This window comes from Canis lupus, chromosome 13, assembly GCF_003254725.2.
Source record: "Canis lupus dingo isolate Sandy chromosome 13, ASM325472v2, whole genome shotgun sequence".
Taxonomy (NCBI): domain Eukaryota; kingdom Metazoa; phylum Chordata; class Mammalia; order Carnivora; family Canidae; genus Canis; species Canis lupus.
In genome coordinates, this window is record NC_064255.1 from 3,438,346 (window position 1) to 3,458,183 (window position 19,838).

Consider the following 19,838-nt stretch of genomic DNA (forward strand, 5'->3'; position numbering starts at 1 on the left):
AACAACAACAAAAAAGAAAAGTAAAAGGGGTGACATCAATCTCTTAGTTATATTTTTGGTTTAGAATGCTCATGGATACATTCATTGACTTAACTCATTTATTTTAACAAATGTATGAAGTGCATTTTTTCTGTATGATGTTAAGCACTGAATAAACAGCAGTATTTAAGAGCAAATAGCTAATGGGAAATGGCTGGTGATAAGTAAGTAAACAAATAAATAAAATTTTGGCACATGGTATAAAGGAAATAAACCGGAATGCTTGGGTGGCTCAGTGGTTGAGCTTCTGCCTTCGACTCAGGTCGTGATCCTGGTCCTGGGATTGAGTCCCATATCCGGCTCCCTGCAGGGAGCCTGCTTCTCTCTCTGCCTGTGTCTCTGCCTCTTTCTCTGTGTCTCTCATGAATAAATAAATAAAATTTAAAAAAAATAAATAAAGGAAATAAACAAGGTAGTATAACCACCCAGTAAAAAGTAGCCTTACCAACCTTTTTGTTTTTTGTTATTGGCACAAAAAAGCTTATTAAACATAATTGTGTTGTTCATTTATTATTTGTCTACTTATTTGTCTTCTATCTCCTACTGGAGTATAAAAGCCGCATGATCAGGGACCTACTCTTGTTTTCTGCTGTTTCCTCAGCGTAGGGACACTGCCTGGCAATAGGGAACACACAGTACATATTTGTTCAATACATTTGTTGATGAAGTGAATATGATAGAAACGACAGAGGCCCTGTGCCAGATTAGGGAACCCAGAAAGCATTGCATTTGTATTTGTATTTGTATTTGTATTTGTATTTGTATTTGTAATGCATTTGTTTTTAAAATCCTTGGTCAAAGTGTTTGACCAAACCACTTTGGTTTGTCTTTATTTCTAAATATGACATTGTTTATTTAAATTTACAATTGAACTAAAGCTGTCTTAAAATGCTTATTAAAAACTAATTAGAGGGGGATCCCTGGGTGGCTCAGTGGTTTGGCGCCTGCCTTTGGCCCAGGGTGCGATCCTGGAGTCCCAGGATCCTGTCCTGCGTGGGGCTCCCAGCATGGAGCCTGCTTCTCCCTCCTCCTGTGTCTCTGCCTCTCTCTTTCTCTCTATATATCTATCATGAATAAATAAATAAATGAATCTTTAAAAAAAAACTAATTAAAAAGCTGTTAAAATCCTTACTAAAAACTTCAAAAAAAATTATAAGACTGTCTTTTAAAACAAATTGATATAAAGAATTAGGGAAACTCCCTTTCTTTAAATTCCATGATCTACTTCTCCCTTCAGAATTTTAAGAGATTGGCTGGCCTGATCAAAAAAAAAAAAAAAAAACACAGGTTTGCATTTAAAATCATCCCAAATTGGGGCAGCCGGGGTGGCTCAGCAGTTTAGCACTGCCTTCAGCCCAGGGCCTGATCCTGGAGACCTGGGATCGAGTCCCACATCGGGCTCCCTGTGTGGAGCCTACTTCTCCCTCTGCCTGTGTCTCTGCCTCTCTCTCTCTCTGTGTCTCTCATGAATAAATAAATAAAATCTTAAAAAAAAAAATCATCCCAAATAAAGCCATAAATTTTTACTCTAAATTTGTAGGATGTAAAATTATTTTCCTTTGCTCTCTATTTTATCTCTTAGCTTTAGATATTTACTTTAAAATCAATAAGAAAATTTGAATACCCTATGAATAAAATGAGCAAAGGATATAACAAGAAGCTATTATGATAAGTGAGTAAATTTCAAAAACAAAGAATATAAAAACACAAAAAGCCAGACAGTAAAGGAAAGCCTGTTCTACCTCTTTTGCAGTTAGGGAATTGCAAATTAAAATAGGTACCACATTTTGCATACCATTTTGGAGAGAAACAGTTTGAGGAAACAGGAATTCATACTCTCTTATCGTGAATATGTATTGTTTCAACCTTTCCAGGAGCAATTTGACAAAATGAATTAAAAGCCCTAAAAACACATTTGCTTTTGACCTATTAATTTCACTTCTGAGAATATATCTTAATGAAATAATGAAGTATGTGTGAATATTTAGCCATAATGATAATTAAATGAAGTACTGTTTAAGGTAGCAAAGTATTGGACATCACTTAAGTGACCAATAAGAGCAAAATAAAGTTATGGCACTCTTAAAAATTCAATATAATAATAATAGTATTTGGCAATTATAAGTATTTTCCACAAGTGTATTTATTTACTTAGAAAGATGATGCAGGGAGCATGCTGCCCAGGTGGCTCAGCAGCTTAGTGCCGCCCTCAGCCCAGGATGTGATCCTGGAAACCTGGGATCGAGTCCCACATCAGGCTCCCTGCTTGGAGCCTGCTTCTCCCTCTGCTTATGTCTCTGCCTCTCTCTTTCTCTCTCTCTCTCTCTCTCTCTCTGTGTCTCTCATGAATTAAAAAAGATGCGGAGTTATTAAGGAGGGAGAAAGCAAATTAAAAATAATTGTTCCAATATTGTGTAAAAATATTTACATATTTTGGAGAAAGGGATTCAGAGACTGAGGTAGGAAACGTGAAGTCTGCACGCATGTGCTTTTAGTGGTTGTGGATGAGTAGATTCTGGTCTCTTTAACTATGGAGAATACACATACTTCTGTATTACAGGGTATATGTTTTATTTAAAATATAAAGATACATAGTTTTGCTTTAAAATTTCCCTGGAGGAACCAATAAAAAAGTGAACAAAGGCCATGAACAGGTAGTTTCTATAAATAGACACCTTGGTTAGCTATCCTGGATGTGAAGAGATGTTTGAATTCACGAGTGAAGAAATGCAAATATTATGTCAATAGGATACCACTTTGTACCCATTGGATTGGCAAAAAAAAAAAAAAAAAAAAAAAGTGGAATCTTGGTAGGTGAAGGGGAAATAGAGTTCTGGCAGAAGTCTATATTGGGACAACTCATTCTAGAGAGTGGGTCTCAGGGGCCATTCTGGAGAGCACATTAAGTAGGTTTTTCTGGGATTAGCCATCAATCCAAGTCCTGGTAATAAGGAGAAAACCAAATCAAACTGACTTTATTTTATTACGGATTAATATGGATTTGTTACTATCATGGACTTTTATTATTATTTATATCATGGCTAAAAGAAGCAAATAGGACTATCGTTTCTCTCAGCCCAATTCACACAACACAATGAGTTGTATTACTAAAAGAAAGTAGTTAAAATCTTGATAAAGGATCACATGAACTTAGAATTTATAATAAACGAGGAAGAAATGGATAAAAATGATCAGATATGTGAACTTTAGGAAAGCAGACTTCAAAATGGCCCAGCATTAATATAGAGAGCTTGTTAAAGCCTCAAGAAGCCACCAGCCTTGGAGTAACACAGCAGCTTCGAAGAATGTAGCTTGAAGAAAGGACCACTTGGCCAGAAAAATGTCAGATTTTGTAGACAAGGAACACTTGATACATCCTGGATTTCAGTCATAATACCTAGTTCCTGTCCTAGCTCAGAAAGAAAAATAATGCAGAAAGATTTTATAAACAGAAAGACCTCTAACTATCTGAAGAACTGAATCTTCCTCAGGCCCCAGTTGTGGGGCTGGAGTGTCAGGGCATAGAGGAATGTCCGGGCCTGATTGTGAAGGACATGATAGGTCATAGTGTAAGTTTTAGTCTTATAAAAAATTATAAAAAGCAATCATCTGAGTTTCATTTTAGAAAAATAATCATGGGGCTTTGAGAGAAAGAACATTTGTGATTATGTGACCACATTGTGAATGATCCAGACCTCCTAGGAAAGCAGATGGGCTGTGTACCATGATGCCAACCAGGCAGGACACGGCCAATGTTTATGTAGTACAGAATCAAGGTAGGCCAGAAGTAGGGGGAAAATCCAGATGGTAAGTATAAGCTAAAACACTGCGGAGGTAGGGAGGATTAAAACTAGGAATATCATGTCCAGACCTTAATGCCAAGTAAGGCAGTGACTGTGGAGAACATAATAATGTGTAGTCTGTACCAGAAAGCTGGAGACCACCAAAGTGTCTATTTTTGGGGAGAGGGGATAAGTGAATAGGGGCCGATAGTTACCTTGGAATTCTCTGCAGATGATGAGAAATAAGCATGCAATCAGCAATGTGATTTGATCAAAAAAGGGTTCATAGCTAGGGTTGCCAGATAAAATATAAGGTGCCTAATTAAATTTGAATTAGTGACAAGCAACAGGTACTTTTTCAGGATAAATATACCCCAAATAATTGCTAAATCTGGCAACTCTAGCAACCAACAACCCAGTTTCTGAAAATAAAAGTTATGCACACAGGCAAATCAACCCTACTTATTTCCTAAGAATATGTAGCAAACACATCGATAGCTATTGCATTTGTGGGAGAAGATAGTAGGAATAAAAATGAATGAATAAATATCACATAAACAAATAAAGGAAGAGAATGGCCTCGAAAGGATAAGTGGTGATAGTGAGCTGAGTATCATTAACTTAACTCTTTGTGCCTAAATCCAAAAAGAAGTAAAAAAAGGTTTACTCTTCTGGAATTTCTTCCCTGAAGTCTTGCTGGCACTGCCTGGCTGATAAACAGCATACTCTATTCTACAGAACAATCCCTGTGGAATACTCTGGCACTTCCAGGAAAATTAAGCTGCAGGAAAGTGAGTAGGTGAGGGAGTGGGTAGGTAACAAAAGATCCAGGAGGGGAAAAATTAATAATTTTATAAGCCTCATAAAAAAAATGAAACCAATCTTTTAGGAACATTACTTGACCTCGATTTACTCTTCTAATAGAGGAACATTCTTCTAGAGTAAATATTAGTAAGAGTATCAACAAGCACAAATCCTTAACTGTTGCTGAGGGTCAGCTGGAAGAGTAAGCCAAGTTTAAGTTCTCCCCATTGGAAAATGGCAGTTCAGTACGTGTCTTACTCTCTTAAAATCTTTTTCTTTTTTAATATTATAGCTGATTACAAGGAGAGCTTTAATACAATTGGGAACATTGAGGAGATTGCATATAATGCTGTTTCCTTCACCTGGGATGTGAATGAAGAGGCGAAGGTGAGTGGAAAAATAGTATTGATTAACTTCTTGTGCCTTTTAAATAATGCTACCATTCTCTGCAAATGATTCTTTTGCAAAAGCCTCTGTAAATAGGGGAAGATCTGTTAACATGAGCCAGGAAAAAAGGAACTGAACCTGTTCTCTTTCTCTAGAAGTTACACACATTCAGTTATGTGCAGTGAAATCACCTTTTTGGGGGGTAAAGGAGAAAAAGTGCATGCTTCTTTGTGGCCTCCTGCAGGACAGGCCAAGCTACGTGTCCCTACCAAGTCCTTCAGGTCCCCATGCTTCATTTTGGCATGTGGGGCTGGCAAAGCTGGAGAAAACCTTCTCCACCTACACTGCAGTTTCCTCCAAACAGCCCTGATTGCTCCCTTCTGCAGAGGCAGCAAAGTGTTCAGAGCTAATGTTTCCGTAGGTAAGTGACTGGGTAGGCCTCTGGCCCCATGAGTCCTTCCAGGTGTACCCTCTTTGAGGGAGAGGTACAGAATGCAGGGCTGAGGTCTCTGACCTTCACTCGCTGCAGTATAGCCACCACTGTGACCTTGAGCCTAGTCTTTCATGCTGAGTGCTGAAGCTTTTCCTGTTTTTCTCTGGTTAGAAAGGGCAGTGGTAAAATCTTTGGCGAGTTGTGTCCTGAGGACAGATGTCCACCACCATGCTGATTTGGGTAAAAAAAAAGTAAGACTTGGTGATATTCGGATTTGCTTTCCAGGCATGAGTCTCTGATTTTATGAAAACTACAGACTTTCTGCTTGTGCCACTCTTCTGTGTTCTTTAGCTTCTCTGATCCTTGATCCTTATTTTGCACTTAGGGGAAAGTTCCAGATGAAACCTAAGCTTGTTTTCTGCCTCAGTTATGTACCATTTAGGAGGGTGTTAGAAGACTCTGTCTTCAAACTAATGAAAAGGTCAATGTAAATAGTTACCTTCAATGCTTCATTGTCTGTGAGCAGGGGGAAGGCTGGGTAAGAAAGGAAGCTGGATGGGAGCTTGTGGGCATGAGTTATGGAAGAAGAATTGCTCAGTGTCTCATTTCACTCAGGTATGAAACAATGTAAGTGAAATTGGCTTTAAGCCCAAGGAAGGTGACCCAAATGGATAAGCAGCAACAGAGTGCCAGAACAGCCTGGAGAATGTTCAGTGGCTCAGTGCATCTGAGGGAAGGAAGCCGCCCTGCAACAGGTGGGAGGTCAGGTCCCACACAGAACTGTAGGGGAAGTTTGTCTTCTGCAGTCCACTCCGCCTCCCTTTAGAGTTCCTCATGCAAACCTTGTGCTGCCTCTTCATTCCGCACTCTCTCAGAGGCTAGATGACTGGGGTAGATAATGAAAGGCCATCTGTGCAGTGGCTCCATGGGGCAGAGGTTGGAGTCCTTAGCGAGCTGTCTGACCTCCCTGGGCTTCAGTTCAGTTCCCTCCCATGTACGAACACAACACAGTTCCAGTGGTCTCTGCTGCACCACACCTCATGCCTAGGTTAGGATAGGGTGGGGGACAGGGGATCCAGGAACCTTCCAGCATTGTGAGGGGCGAAAGGCAGGCCCACTGTGTTGGGGGTAGGGGGATCCTGTCATCGAAAGTACCTGGTCACTATAAAGCCAGCTCTAACTGTGAACTGCATTCATAGCCCAGTTTTCATCATCAGTCTGTGACTGTGAGTGCTAGGAAGTGAATGTATCAGTGGAGGCCTGTAGGGGAAGAGAGGAAAACAACAAAACAAGTGAAATGAGAGAGGGAGACAAACCATAAGAGTTTCTTAATCATAGGAAACAAACTGATGGCCGCTGAAGGGGAAGGAATGGGAGGATAGGGTCACTGGGTGTTGGGCATTAAGGGGGGCACGGGATGTAATGAGCACTGGGTGTTAAATAAGATGATGAATCACTGAGCTCTATCTCTGAAACCAATAATACACTACATATCAATTAATTGAATTTAAATAAATTTTTTAAAAAATGCCTAACCGGAAAGGATAGCTTAAATGATGGCAGCTCTTTGGTGAACCAGCGAGGTAGTCAAGTTGGGGGTAGGCTGACCTTTCTTTCTTTCTTTTTTTTTTTTTTTTTCTGGCTGACCTTTCTTTTAGCCCAGCGCAGATGCTCATCTCCCACAGGTAGGAGCTCACTGTTCTTTCAATGTGTGTGGTTGTGCATATGCATTGTTCCAGGCTGACAAGTTTAAGCTTATGTAGACTTTGACAAATGGCAGTGGAGAATCCTTTATCTTGTTTATTGTGGCAAAATTTGTTTGTTTAATATCTATTTTTGGTGACTTGGTTGGTGCAGTCGTATGCAGTCTGGGTTAATCGATAAGTAATAAAAAAACTAATAATTTCCCCCAAACTACTAGAAGGGTTTATTTTTAAAGAAACATCATAAAAGTTAAATTCACTTCATTTAGGAGACTAGAATTTTTTTTTCAACCTATAGACCCCAAGGTATTTCTTTAAAATATTATTGATTTTAGGGGCATCTGATTTTAAGCATCTGACTCTTGATTTTGATTCAGGTCCTGATTTCAGGGTTGTGAGGTGGAGCCTTGACAGGCTCTGGGCTCAGCAGGCAGTCTACTTGAGATTCTTCCCTCTGCACCCCCCACCCCCTTCGCTCCCATGTACTCACTCTCTTTCTCTCTCTCTCTCAAAATAAGTGAATAAATCTTTAAAAAATAAAATAGTATTGATTTTATAATAAGCAGTTTGCAAAAAACAGATTTTTATGGTTGTTGAGAAACGAGCTTCAACAAAGTAAGAAGTAAAAGTGTCCCTCTCACAGAAGAGTTTTAATTTTTATAAGATGGGCTTCTCAGGAGCTGTTGTCCATGCTTTCAAGTTACTATTTGTAATATCAACAGAGAAATCTGTGGGCTTCAAGGCTGGCGCTCCAATCAATGTCACATGTTATTTTGGTGTACATGGCCAGAGGACACCAAGTTATGACCTACACCTCTCATGTGGCCCACAGAATGTGTGTGTGTGTGTGTGTATATGTGTGTGTGTCATGCATTTAGGTAGCTATATTTCAAATTTAAAATTTTTTGCCCACATTTAATAATCAAGAGATGATGATTTTTTTGAATCTAGGCTTCCAGATTCTTTTGTGTAATGAAAGATTCTGGCACCTGTGAAGCCAAGCATTTGCAAGGCCAAGAGTGGTTCTTGTGAGGTACTACCTGTTCTTTTTAATACTTTCTTTGGCCTTTTCCATTCTGGAACTTTCCTTACCTGGTCCTCAAGGACATCTGAGTTTTTATGCCTCAACCACACTCCCTCAACTGAATATGCAGTTTCCATTTGAGGTTGACACAGGATGTCAGAGAGTAGTGGGGCCAGGAGCCCCTCCAGCATTCTCTGGTTCCTTTGGCTAGGCCTTTGGCAGCAAGCCTTGTGTCAGCACTGTTCGAGAGAGTTGCTGTGACCTTTTGAATGCCCAGGCAATATCTGGGTGATGGTAGTAAATCTTTGAAGATGTTTACAGAAAAACATCAAAAATCACTTGGGCCCAAATATAAGTACATATCAAGTTGGATAACACCACTCCACAGTTAAAAATGAGATTTCTCTTGTACAAGACCAGCTTTAAAGATGGCAATGTCACAAGAAATGCTACAAATATACTTTGAGTCACAGCAGCTTCATTTGAGAAAACCATATCTTTTCCTATGATAACTATATTAGAGGGTAACTTTTATTTGGAGATTTAAGTTTTGGGACACTCACTAAAAAAACAATAACAGGGACACCTAAGTGACTCAGTGGGTGAGCCTCTGACTTTGGCTGAGGTCATGATCCTCGGGGTCCTGGGATCGAGTCCCGCATCAGGCTCCCCACAGGGAACCTGCTTTTCCCTCTGCCTCTCTATCTATGTCTCTGCCTTTGTCTCTCATGAATAAATAAATAAAATAAAATGTTAAAAACAAAAACAACAACAACAGCCTAGTATTTGGTAGTCTTACCACATATCTATAATCAAGACCTCATGATAAAGGTTATAGCTTTTTCTAGAGTACGGTTCCTACTTCTTTCTTTTGTTGCTGCCTTACATTTTATTTCTAGCTCTCCTTAAGCATAAACAGAAGAAAGGACGTGAAACTCCAATCGTTTAATGTAAGGGTAGGGAAAAGTTGGGCTAGGGAAGGTGTTAAAACTATTAGTTAAAATGAGGTCTGGGGATTAAGGCCAGATTCTGTCTCAATTGCAGCATGGTTCTGGCAGGACTATCAGAGTTCTTCCACCCAGAACCGGTTTTGCTGGTTGTACCACAGTGCTCCTCTGCGCAGTGACACAAGCAGCAGAAATAGTCTTCAACAGGACATTATTTTCCCCTCAGGGTCTGTGCAATCTGGGAGCTCATGTAACATGAACTGGAGTCCCTGGGAATGACTCAGGCAATATCTGGGTGGGGTCTCAGGGCCCACGCTGTCACAGATTGGAAATTGATGCGGGGATGGAGCACTACATCATACAGGAGAAACAGCCCTGAAATGGAATCCAAGCCATCAGGTGCTAGTTGTGGCCCTGGAATAGCTGGCTTTGTGACTTTTCCGTCCTGAGCTTCAGTTTTCTTAGCTGGCAGATGGCAGGAAGGGGAGCCAGGTAGATGTTGACAGAGTGTTAGGGTCCAATCTATGTGATTCTAATGGGAAGATCACAGTACTGTGTTCTTTCAGGACTCCCATTTACAAGGTCATTTCAATTCTTTTTTCCACTTAGCCAAACATTGGTACCTACAAAGTAGATTTGCTGCTCACTAATCCCCAAGATGAGGAATTCCCATGCAAGACCTTATTGAATTATTGGAGAGCGGTGAGCTCAGATTGCTGGCATGGAGCACTGCCCTTCTCCAGGCAATGACATCACCCCCAGAGTAGGAGTGTAGCAAACCCTAATTACAGGCTCCCCTTTCTCCCAGATTTCTAAAGAGATTCTTGAAATGGGGCCCTTTATTTTTGTCCAGTGCCGATTTCTCTATTCACCATGATTTCAAGATTAAACCAACCTCAATGTGCTACAAAGGCCTCTCTCATGTGATCACAGACAATTACTTGAGCATTAAGATGCTACTTAGTGCTTTGAGAAACAAGTTTCCTTTTTGTGTCTTTCTACGGGAACACGGTAGCAATTCCACACACACCCCCACCCCCCACCATTTCTATGCTTCAGGCTTCTTAATGGTTTATAAACTAAGATGAAGGAAGCTTCTTCCCATGAAGACTTTTTTAATCCCTCTGCATCCAAGCCTTTGGAATGATCTTGATCCAGTAAGAATGTTCGTCCTCCGTCACTTACCAGCACTGCTAGATAACCAAGCAGTCAGATACACCCACTACTACCCTATCTCCCATCTCTGATTTTTAAAAGAATCTATAATAATTCAATAATATTAAATTGCATCTCCTGGGTTACTTTTTGCTGTCTGTCACTTCTGTTTGCAGAAGGAGTGATTACACTCTGGAGTGGTGCCTATTCTTCTATGCCTCCTTCCCCTCTCTGTGCTGAATTGCAGGAAGGACTTCAGGGAACAGGCCAGTCCATGCTTCTGCTCTGTCATATCAGCAGTGAATGTTCTTCCTGCATTTGGGGGTTTGGGGAGGAACTCATAGACAGAAAGTTGTTGCAATTTTAGAAAGGATCAAGGACACAGATAAGGTATTATGTTTTTATACCTGTTTGCAAATTTTTGTGCTGAGATTGTGGGGGGTAGGGTTGAGACTTGGTCAGGGTGGAGTGGGGAGCAGAGAAGCTCTGAGATATCTTAGGTCATTTTCCTGTGTATCTCAGTTCTGATTCCACTAAATATCGACTTTCTACATAGGAAGCATTGTAAGATTAGACAAGTGGACAAGGCCGACTTTAAACATGTCCCTTCAGAGTCCAGAGTCCATACTCTTAATCATTCATCCCAACAGAGAGAAATCTGCATTTCTTTTTAGACCAAAGCATACTATGATTTTCCTTCTTAAAGAAGTTTATGGAGTACAGGTCCAAAAAAAAAAAAAAAAAAAGACAACAAATGATGAGTCCCATCTCCTTGAGCAAAGCAGTTCAATTAAGTCACCCTGCTTTTGCCAACCTCTATCTCTTCTCTGTACTTCCCACCAACAAAGATGGTCTCACTGATCCGGTACTTCCAGCACACAGGTCTCTCCCTGTCCGTGTCTTTGGTTACCCTGGTGTACATTATCTATGGCTATCATATGAGAGTGAGGACTGTTCAATTGGGTGTGTATTTACCTAACATTGGTGATCTCATTTGCATAATCATTACTTCACTCTGTATTAATTAAAGATCAGTGCATGCTTTGCAATGTACCTTCTTCACCATAGTGTGATACTTCTGTACTCCATGTTCCTCACTTTTCTCTAGCTCCTTTCCCTGGTATCCTGAATTTCATTTCAAACTAATTTACATTATTTACGTACATGTTTCTTTTACACTTTTTCTTCTGTTATGTGTTATGCGTTACGACATTGTTATGAACCATGAAGACTATTCTCTTTTTTGCAATACCATGCAGGAAGTACAACAACAAAAAAAAATACAAAGCAAGACTGGTGATCATTATTAGAGAAAGTAAAGGTTGCACAAGGCAGACACACTGGCTATTAGCTTTTTGTTTGCAACCTAAAAAATGCAGTAAATGAAAGCCCACATTTACCAATCTAGTAAATTTGAAGCAAATATTTACACATAGGCCATATTTATTTTAGAGGTAGATTCCTCTAACTTTGAGTCCCTTTGGATGCTTTAAATGACTGAATTATGAAAGAGATTTCCACGTAATTTTTCAAATTGTGAGGAAATTCAAGGCAAGGGGATGCATGTTGATATTTCTTCTGGGCTCTATTTCCCTTAATATTTGGGCCTTATACTTATTGCCCTATGTCTGATTTCGCTCTGATCCCAAGGGGATATTATATGAGAACTGAGATCCAGTTTGAAGGATGGAAGCATGGATGTCCTGAGATGAGTCAGCTGGTTGAGCCAGAAAATCAAAGTGGAAGTTGAGAGTAAAAGGTTATCTCCTATATTTGTAAATCCATCCTTAAAGAGGGACATGAAGTTCCTTTAATGTCTTAGCATGGTCCTGCAGCTGCCCTGGACTTAAGGACATTTGGTGTGGCCTGTGTCACAGATTCCTGCGTACTGTAGAACTATCATGTAGGGTGACTTACTCTGTTCATGTAAAGTCCAGGGTTCTTCCTTTTCTCTCTGTATGGGTCAACTCTTTCTCTTCCCATGCTGTCTTTTCAGGGTACAACTAGTGGTCACCAAGTGAAGCCTAACTTTTTGCTCCATCAGCTGCTAATGGATGGAGAAAACAGCCTTTCTGTCCTCATTATCTCAATTTTAGTAGTTTAAAAGACAGGCTGGTAGAAACGCCAGTGCTTTGATCACAGCCTATGTAAAAGTCTTGTACGTTGCAAATTATTCAGTCTCTTTTTGTGGAAAATAACCAAAACATGGCAAATCCATTAAATTGGTATTTCTTCCCTCTTTCCTTCTCTTTCCCTTCCAGTATCTCGGTTTGGTCTAAAATATTTAATCAGCGTTTATTGGGCCACCTTACAGCACTTAGAAAATTATAGTCTTGGTAGTTTTGACAAATCTTGCCTTTCAGGAAGATGTTTCTAAATGGCCTGTGTTCTCTTTCTGCCAAATTCCAGTGCTGGACACCAAGAAAGGAGACAAGATATGTAAATATTGATTTTCAGGATGAAAAAAGAAGCCAGAGGACTAGCCAAAGAAGACTATACTCTTCTTGATGCTCTGTGGGTTCATGGCCTAGTTCATTCCCCCAGTCCCCAATCTCCTGCCAGCAGTCTGAGGAATTCTCTCTCTGCTTATAAGACACTCTAGAATGACATCAGGTTGATAGATATTACTGATTAAGAAAAAGTTACATCTCAATTTTTTGTCTAAGTAGGACACAATTTTAAACTAGTAGTCTAATGGAAATGTCGAGAATATTATAAGGCATCTTTCATGGTCTCAAAAGTAAAGAAAGGTTTGGGGGAGGCTCTTGCAAGGGGTCTTGAAAGTTCAAGATACACACTGCAAAGCAGGGGAAATGGCATTTTTATGTGTTTGCTGGGGCGTGGTGTGGGTGAAGGAAGTTTTAGAAGGGAAAGGTAAACATTTACTGAAGTCTTTGGTATTGAACTTAAACAAAGCCATGCCTTTGTTCCAGTTTTATAAGGTAATGGATGGCAGGAAAAACTATAAAGCTAGACTTGATTCATATATAAAAGGAATAATCTGTGGAAGGCATCTCACTGAAGAAATCAGCCCCCTAATCTTTGGTTAGGATGTGGTGTATCCATGGTTTCTGGACTGAATTCTGTTTAGGGCTCTGTAACTTCCATGCATGAGCTGTTGTAAGTGCTCAGAATTAAGTTACAGATTTGGATTTCACAGGCTGGTGTGTGTATGTGTTTGTGCACGTGCACACATGCACATGTACCACAGTTAATGTTGCTCAGTGATTACTGTATACTAGGCAGCCTGCCAGGTATTTTATATATATTATGCACTATTCATATTTCAAGTGGATAGCATTTCTTTGCATTTAAATAATGAAGAATTTGAAGCCCAGAGAGGTTAGTTAGCTTAACTAAAGTTGCACAGCTAACACACAGCAGAGATGGAACTCCCCCTTTGGACTGTCTAAATCATGTGCTCTTTGAATACTGCCTTTTTGTATGGGGAGGATCTAGCAGTAATATATTCTACACCATCCCCAACAAAGGGACAGTCACTCCTTTGAAGCAACTTGCCTGCTGCATATTGTGTGCTAGGCCAGGTGGTGGAAATTCATGGACAGATAAGCCAGGCAAAAGTGTCTGCTCTCAGAGAACATTTTGGCCAGATTAAGAAGTAAGACATAGCTGTAACTAATGTAATTCGAGAGGAAGAGTTATGAGGATGCTAATAAAAATAGAGTTAAGGTGCCGGGAAAGTTCTGGAAAGGGAGAGAACTCTGTTTTTTATTTTAAAATGTCCCCAACTTTTTACTTGAAAAAATTACAAATGAAAAGTTGAAAAAAATAATACAATTGATGCCGCATACCCTTCACTGAGACTGACTCATTGTTAATGTTTTGCCAGATTTCCTTTATCTTTTCTCGCTTACACACACACACACACACACACACACACACACACACACACATTTATACTTCCCTTGGAAATACTCCAGCACTTAAAGATTCCAGGGAAGACGTGGGGGAGGATTTGGCTTAGGAGCGGTGTCTTAAGGGTCAGTTGTAATTTTAAGCATGTGGAAGTTGGAAAGAAGAGCATGCCAGGTGGCAGAACAGGGTGCTCGAAGATGCAGAGTAGAGCAGGGAATTACGGAGCAGGAGAGAAGTTCAGAATTGTTTGTAAAAAGGGGAGAATAGAAGTCATGAAAGAGGAGGAGATTGCCACAGAAAGAATTGGACAGTGGGCAAATGAGGGTCAAGGATGGGACTTAAGACTCATCCCAGTTAGGGATGTTGGAGGAGGAACCAGACAAGGAAGGGATGGTCAGGAGGAAGAGTACAGGAGAAGAGAGAGGCAGGGGAAGTGGAGAGAGAAGAACTGAGCAGTGAAGTCAGTGCTGTAGGCAGTGGTTTCCCAAAGCATGGTCCCTCACGTGCATCATCCATCTCAACTGGGGAAAGAGTTAGAAATGCAAATACTTGGATCTTTCATCTCAGACCTACTGAATTGGAAACTTGGGGATCTGGCCCTATAATCTGTATGTTAACAAGAACTCCTGGATACATACTACATTCGAGAATCCCTGCTTATAAATTTGCTATAGAGAAGGCTAGCCTTGAAGAAAGCGATTTCAGTAAAATAATGAGGAACAAAAGTCAGACTAAAAAAGTCAGTGACGCCTCTATACCGCCAATAATTTATATGCACACGTGTACACAATCTGTGTTGAAAGACATGCATTGTGTCATTGTAAGATGAAAAGACTAGAAACAACCCAATGTTAAAGAAATTATCACTCCATATTTCATGGCTCTTTAAAAAAGAAAAGATATCTTTCAAAATGTATTTAGTAAAGCAAGGTGCAGAATTGTATGTTTACTGTGGTGCCATTTGTATAAAAATAATATGTATCGCGTAGCATATTTTTAGAAGGATACATGGGAAACTGAAACGGTTGGTTGGGGAGCTATGCAGGGTGGGTGTGGTTAACTCTTTAAAAGGCACCTGGGTGCCTTTTGAATTTCGTGCCATAGTATTACAGACTCAGTACAAGTTTTAAGTATTAAGCATGAACCGAAAAGGATCACAATAATAATAAATGATCAGCAAGTTGAGTAAGTAAATCTTTCAGTCTTGCGGACATTCTTCCTCTGACCGGGAGCTCATTATTTGTGAGACAGCCCAACCCACTGTTATGCAAGGCCCACATTCTTCCTTATCCTGAGGTGCTGTTTCACAAGCTGTGTTCAGGTGACACAGCGCGATGGCAGAAACCAGCAGTCGGAAGAGCCATAAAGGTTCTGCATGAGAGATTTCTCTCTTGCTTTCTCCGTCAAAACCTGTGACTCCATCCCTCTAAAAGTGGTGTGCAGAGATAGGTTTTTCTGCTTTTAAAATCAGTTCATCTCCATTAAATATCTTTTTTGCTCAGATTAACAAGAGTGCTAATGAATCTGCCTTTATACCATTTGGAGATAGCATCACAAAATGCCTTGAGAGAGAATCCAGAGAGGTAGGAAGACTCGAACTGAGATCTGAGAGCAGCCTTGCAGGGGCAGTTTGGAGAGCAAAATGGATGGCCTATGGGCTGTGTCCTGGGGGTGAGGAAAGGCTTGGGGTCAGAGACTAGGAGCACCTGGGAGACCAGGTATCTGCGAAGATAGGCACCATAGTGAGGAGGAAAAACTCCCTTCGATTTTCATAGCACTTTACAATTTAAAACGCCCTCTCATTTTAAAGTGTCACACTACCAAGGTAGGGATTGTTGTACCTATTTAAAAATGAGGCCAGTGAGGCTCAGAAAGGTGAAATAATTAGTCCAAGGCCACACTGCTGTGATCTACACTGGGTACATAATAATTTTGAGTTTCCTGTACTCTTTCTTTCTTTCTTTCTTTCTTTCTTTCTTTCTTTCTTTCTTTCTTTCTTTCTTTCTTTCTTTCTTCTGTGCTTTCCTCTCACTTGGCTTCTGATTTCAGAGAAAGCTCTGACTTTTTTCTTATAATACTTCACTTTTGAGTCAATCCTATTTAATCTTTGCTTCCGAGGCTCTTAGGTCCCACACTCTACCTTTCTGCAGCCTCTTATATTCATCCTCTCTTATTGTGTGAACACCTCCTCCATCTTGGAAGAACACTTGCATTTGGCCCTGCTGCTTGCCGCCAGACTTCTCAGCTGAGATGCCTTCTCTCCATCTCCAACTCCCGTCTCACCCCAGCAATTTAGCTTCCTGCCTCTGTCTCCATTAGTCTGGCTTTTCAAAGGGGTGCAAACACTAATTACTTCTGAACTTGGTGGCCTTTGCTCAGCCATCATTCCCCTTTTCCTCTTTGTAACATGGACTTTGGATACTATGGCCAGAGTTCTGTCTGTCCTGGCCCTGATATTATACACTTGACCTCATCAGGTGTTCATTACTTGATCACAGAGACATAAACATCTTGGTTGGCCTCTTCCTCACCAGTTCCCTTCAGGCTCCTTCTCAACCTCCCCAACACAAACCCTCCTCTCCCATTAGACTGACCTCTTCATTCTTTTCAGAGTCGCATCCATCTGTCTTTAAGCTCAAGACTCCTACATCAGATCTTCCCTGGCTACCTTGCTGATTTCTCTCCTTTTCATGAAGTCTTAACTGCATGTATAGTCTGGGATTGTCAGTTTGGTATCTAATGGTATTCATTCCACGGTAGCAAAAACTGTTATATTCCTCATTTCCTTTGAGGATAGGCATGTACTGTACACTTCTGTTTTTCCCATAGCATCTATAAATAGCATCCTCCATGGCATATATACATGTACATATATACACATACATATTTATATTGAATATATAGTTGGTGCTCAATTTACATGTGTTGGTATACAGATAACAAATTTCAAGGATAAAACTGGCCTGAGCAGCTTACTGCTGTATTATTTCGATGACTTCAGCTACTTGAAGCAATCCCAGCTCCTAGAAGATTTGGCTTATGAAGGCAAGAGCATGGATAAAGGGGAAATGTGTATTTAGGAAGGTAATTTTCTCTTAATTCATTGGATAAATATTTGTTGAGTGTCTGTCATGGGACTGGCACTAGGAATAGAGTGACCTTGAGGCAGACAAGGGCCTTCTCTTATGAGCTTGAAGCCTCACGGAGCAGACAGGAGATTAAGCATTAAACATAAACGACAAGATAAATCCAAACAATGTTAAGTACTATGAAGAAAATAGAAAAGAGCAAGGTATTAGAGTTTGCTTCTGATCATGGGCTGAAATGGGAAGAGGAGGAGGAAGACAACTCTAGATGGGCTGGTCAAAGCCAGTATTTCTGAAAAGTTGACATTGGACTGGAATCTGAATGAGAAGAAGGAGCTGACAGTGTATGGGGTAGTCTGTGAGGACAGCATTGGAGATAGAGGATAGAGAGCATGACAAATAGTGGAGGCTGTCACCTGGGAATAGGCTTGGTATGTTCTTGAAATGGAAAAAGTTGAGGTCTAAAAGAATATGGAAAACTATGATACACTGTGTATGTATGTATGTATATACAAGCATACCCAGAGTATCTGTAGGAGAAGATAAAGACGTATATTTTCAGGTTTTAAATCATCCCCTAAAAGTGCTATATAAATGGAGGTGTCAGTAAATCTAAGACTTTCTTAGATCCTCCACAAAATAGCAACCTCTCTTAGGGTAGGGAGTCTACCCTAAGACACAGATTCATGTGTTCCATTATGTGGCATAATGCCAGGCATAGACAGAAGATAATTGATAAATATTTGATAAATGAATGCATGAAAGCAATGAATGAATGCCCAAGGCTGAGATACCACACGTTCATATCATCTACTTTTAGCCTTTCTGTCTCAATTTGGCATTGCATCTGCACCCAAATACCATCATATAAAATAGAAGAAAACTGCTGATGTTTAAGAAAACCATCCATATGGTCTTTAATAATTTTGGGAACCAAGAGGAAAACAGAGTGGGGAAATTGGCAAGAGAACACTTATGTATTTATATATTATTTGTGTTTTAGATCGAAAATGCTGATATCTTGGTGTATGCTATGTTGCTGTAATTTGGAGGCTAATGCATGTGCAATTTCTTGGAAAAGAGCTCTTCGGAGCCTCAATATACGGAAATAAGTAGCTTTCTCTGTCTTTATGTAGAAGATTCTTAAAGATGCAAAATACAGTTGTTTTATTTTTTTTAAGATTTTATTTATTTATTCATGAGAGACACAGAGAGAGAGAGAGACACAGGCAGAGGGAGAAGTAGGCTCCATGCAGGGAGCCCGATGTGGGACTCAATCCCGGGACTCCAGGATCATGCCCTGGTCCGAAGGCAGGCGCTAAACCGCTGAGCCACCCAGGGATCCCCTACAGTTGTTTTAAAGAGGAAAAAAATAAATGTTTTGCATCAAGTCAGAGACATTGTGATTTTTTAAATCCCAAATTGTTTTTTAAATCAAAGACAGACCTGTTCATTTTAAAGACAAGCTCTTGAAAAAAAAATCTTAGGAATTAATAATTAAGTTAATGTAGTAATTCTAAAGCCCATTGATCTGTATTTATTTTAATAAATCTTACTACATGCACAGTACACAACTGAGGGTTACTATAATCTGGAGAAGGTCACTTGTCTTAATGTTGGAACTATAAAATGGAAATTGCAATTCATATGTAAAAATATTTTATTAAGAAATGTCAATTGTGGGGTGCCTGAGTGGCTCACTGAGTTAAGCATCTGCCTTTGGCTCAGGTCATGATCTCAGAGCAAGCAGTCTCTCAACTCATGATTGAGCCCTGCATTGGGCTCCCTGCTCAGCAAGGAGTCTGCTTCTCCCTCTCCTGCCATTCCCTCTGCTCATGCTCTCTTTCTCAAATAAATTACAGTGTATCTGAATTGATTTTTGAACCAATGACAAAATTTAAATACTATCTATTATCTGCCTAGATATACCTGGTTTAATTAATATTTTTCTAAAGAATAAATTATGTACTGTCAAAATTATAGGAAAATTAAAGACTGAGACTTTGAAAACGTTATATGAACATATGTAACATTCATAATTATTGGGTGACAGACCCAATTTTCATGGCATTTATATATGCTCTTTTTTTTTTTTAATTTTTATTTATTTATGATAGTCACAGAGAGAGAGAGAGAGAGAGAGGCAGAGACACAGGCAGAGGGAGAAGCAGGCTCCATGCACTGGGAGCCCGATGTGGGATTCGATCCCGGGTCTCCAGGATTGCGCCCTAGGCCGAAGGCAGGCACCAAACCGCTGCGCCACCTAGGGATCCCTATATGCTCTTTACATAATCAGGGCTCCTACTGGAGTTAAGAATTTTCTGTGCTTGATATTTGGATGAACATTTAGAGGGGGAAAGCATACCTTTTCCCTAAGTTTCTGTAATACACATTTGCAAACAGTGCTTTGTAGATAAACTTCCAAGAAATTGGCTTTCACATTTGCCTGTTGTGCATGGAACTGGGACATGGTTGGGTTTGCAAGATGAAACAAATAAATGCTTATCAGTTCTCAAGCCAAGGTTTTAGTTAGTGCCCTTCCATACCTTCCCAACCCCTCTACCTCCTAACTGCAGTTAAAGTTCAACCACGTAGGTTTTGA

At 40.1% G+C, this 19,838-nt stretch overlaps 1 protein-coding gene across 5 annotated transcripts in view; it reads left to right on the forward strand.

Moving 5' to 3' along the window:
* The window catches only part of GRHL2 (grainyhead like transcription factor 2), a 157,599-nt gene that overhangs the window by 92,471 nt on the left and 45,290 nt on the right, over positions 1-19,838 (forward strand). For 4 of the 5 annotated variants that reach the window (XM_049093288.1, XM_049093286.1, XM_049093287.1 and 1 more), the window contains exons 8-9: positions 4,918-5,012; positions 7,104-7,130. In XM_049093288.1, coding sequence (XP_048949245.1) covers positions 4,918-5,012; positions 7,104-7,130 — 122 coding nt within the window. The remainder of the gene's footprint in view (positions 1-4,917; positions 5,013-7,103; positions 7,131-19,838) is intronic. The other variant, XM_025450968.3, reaches the window with a different exon arrangement.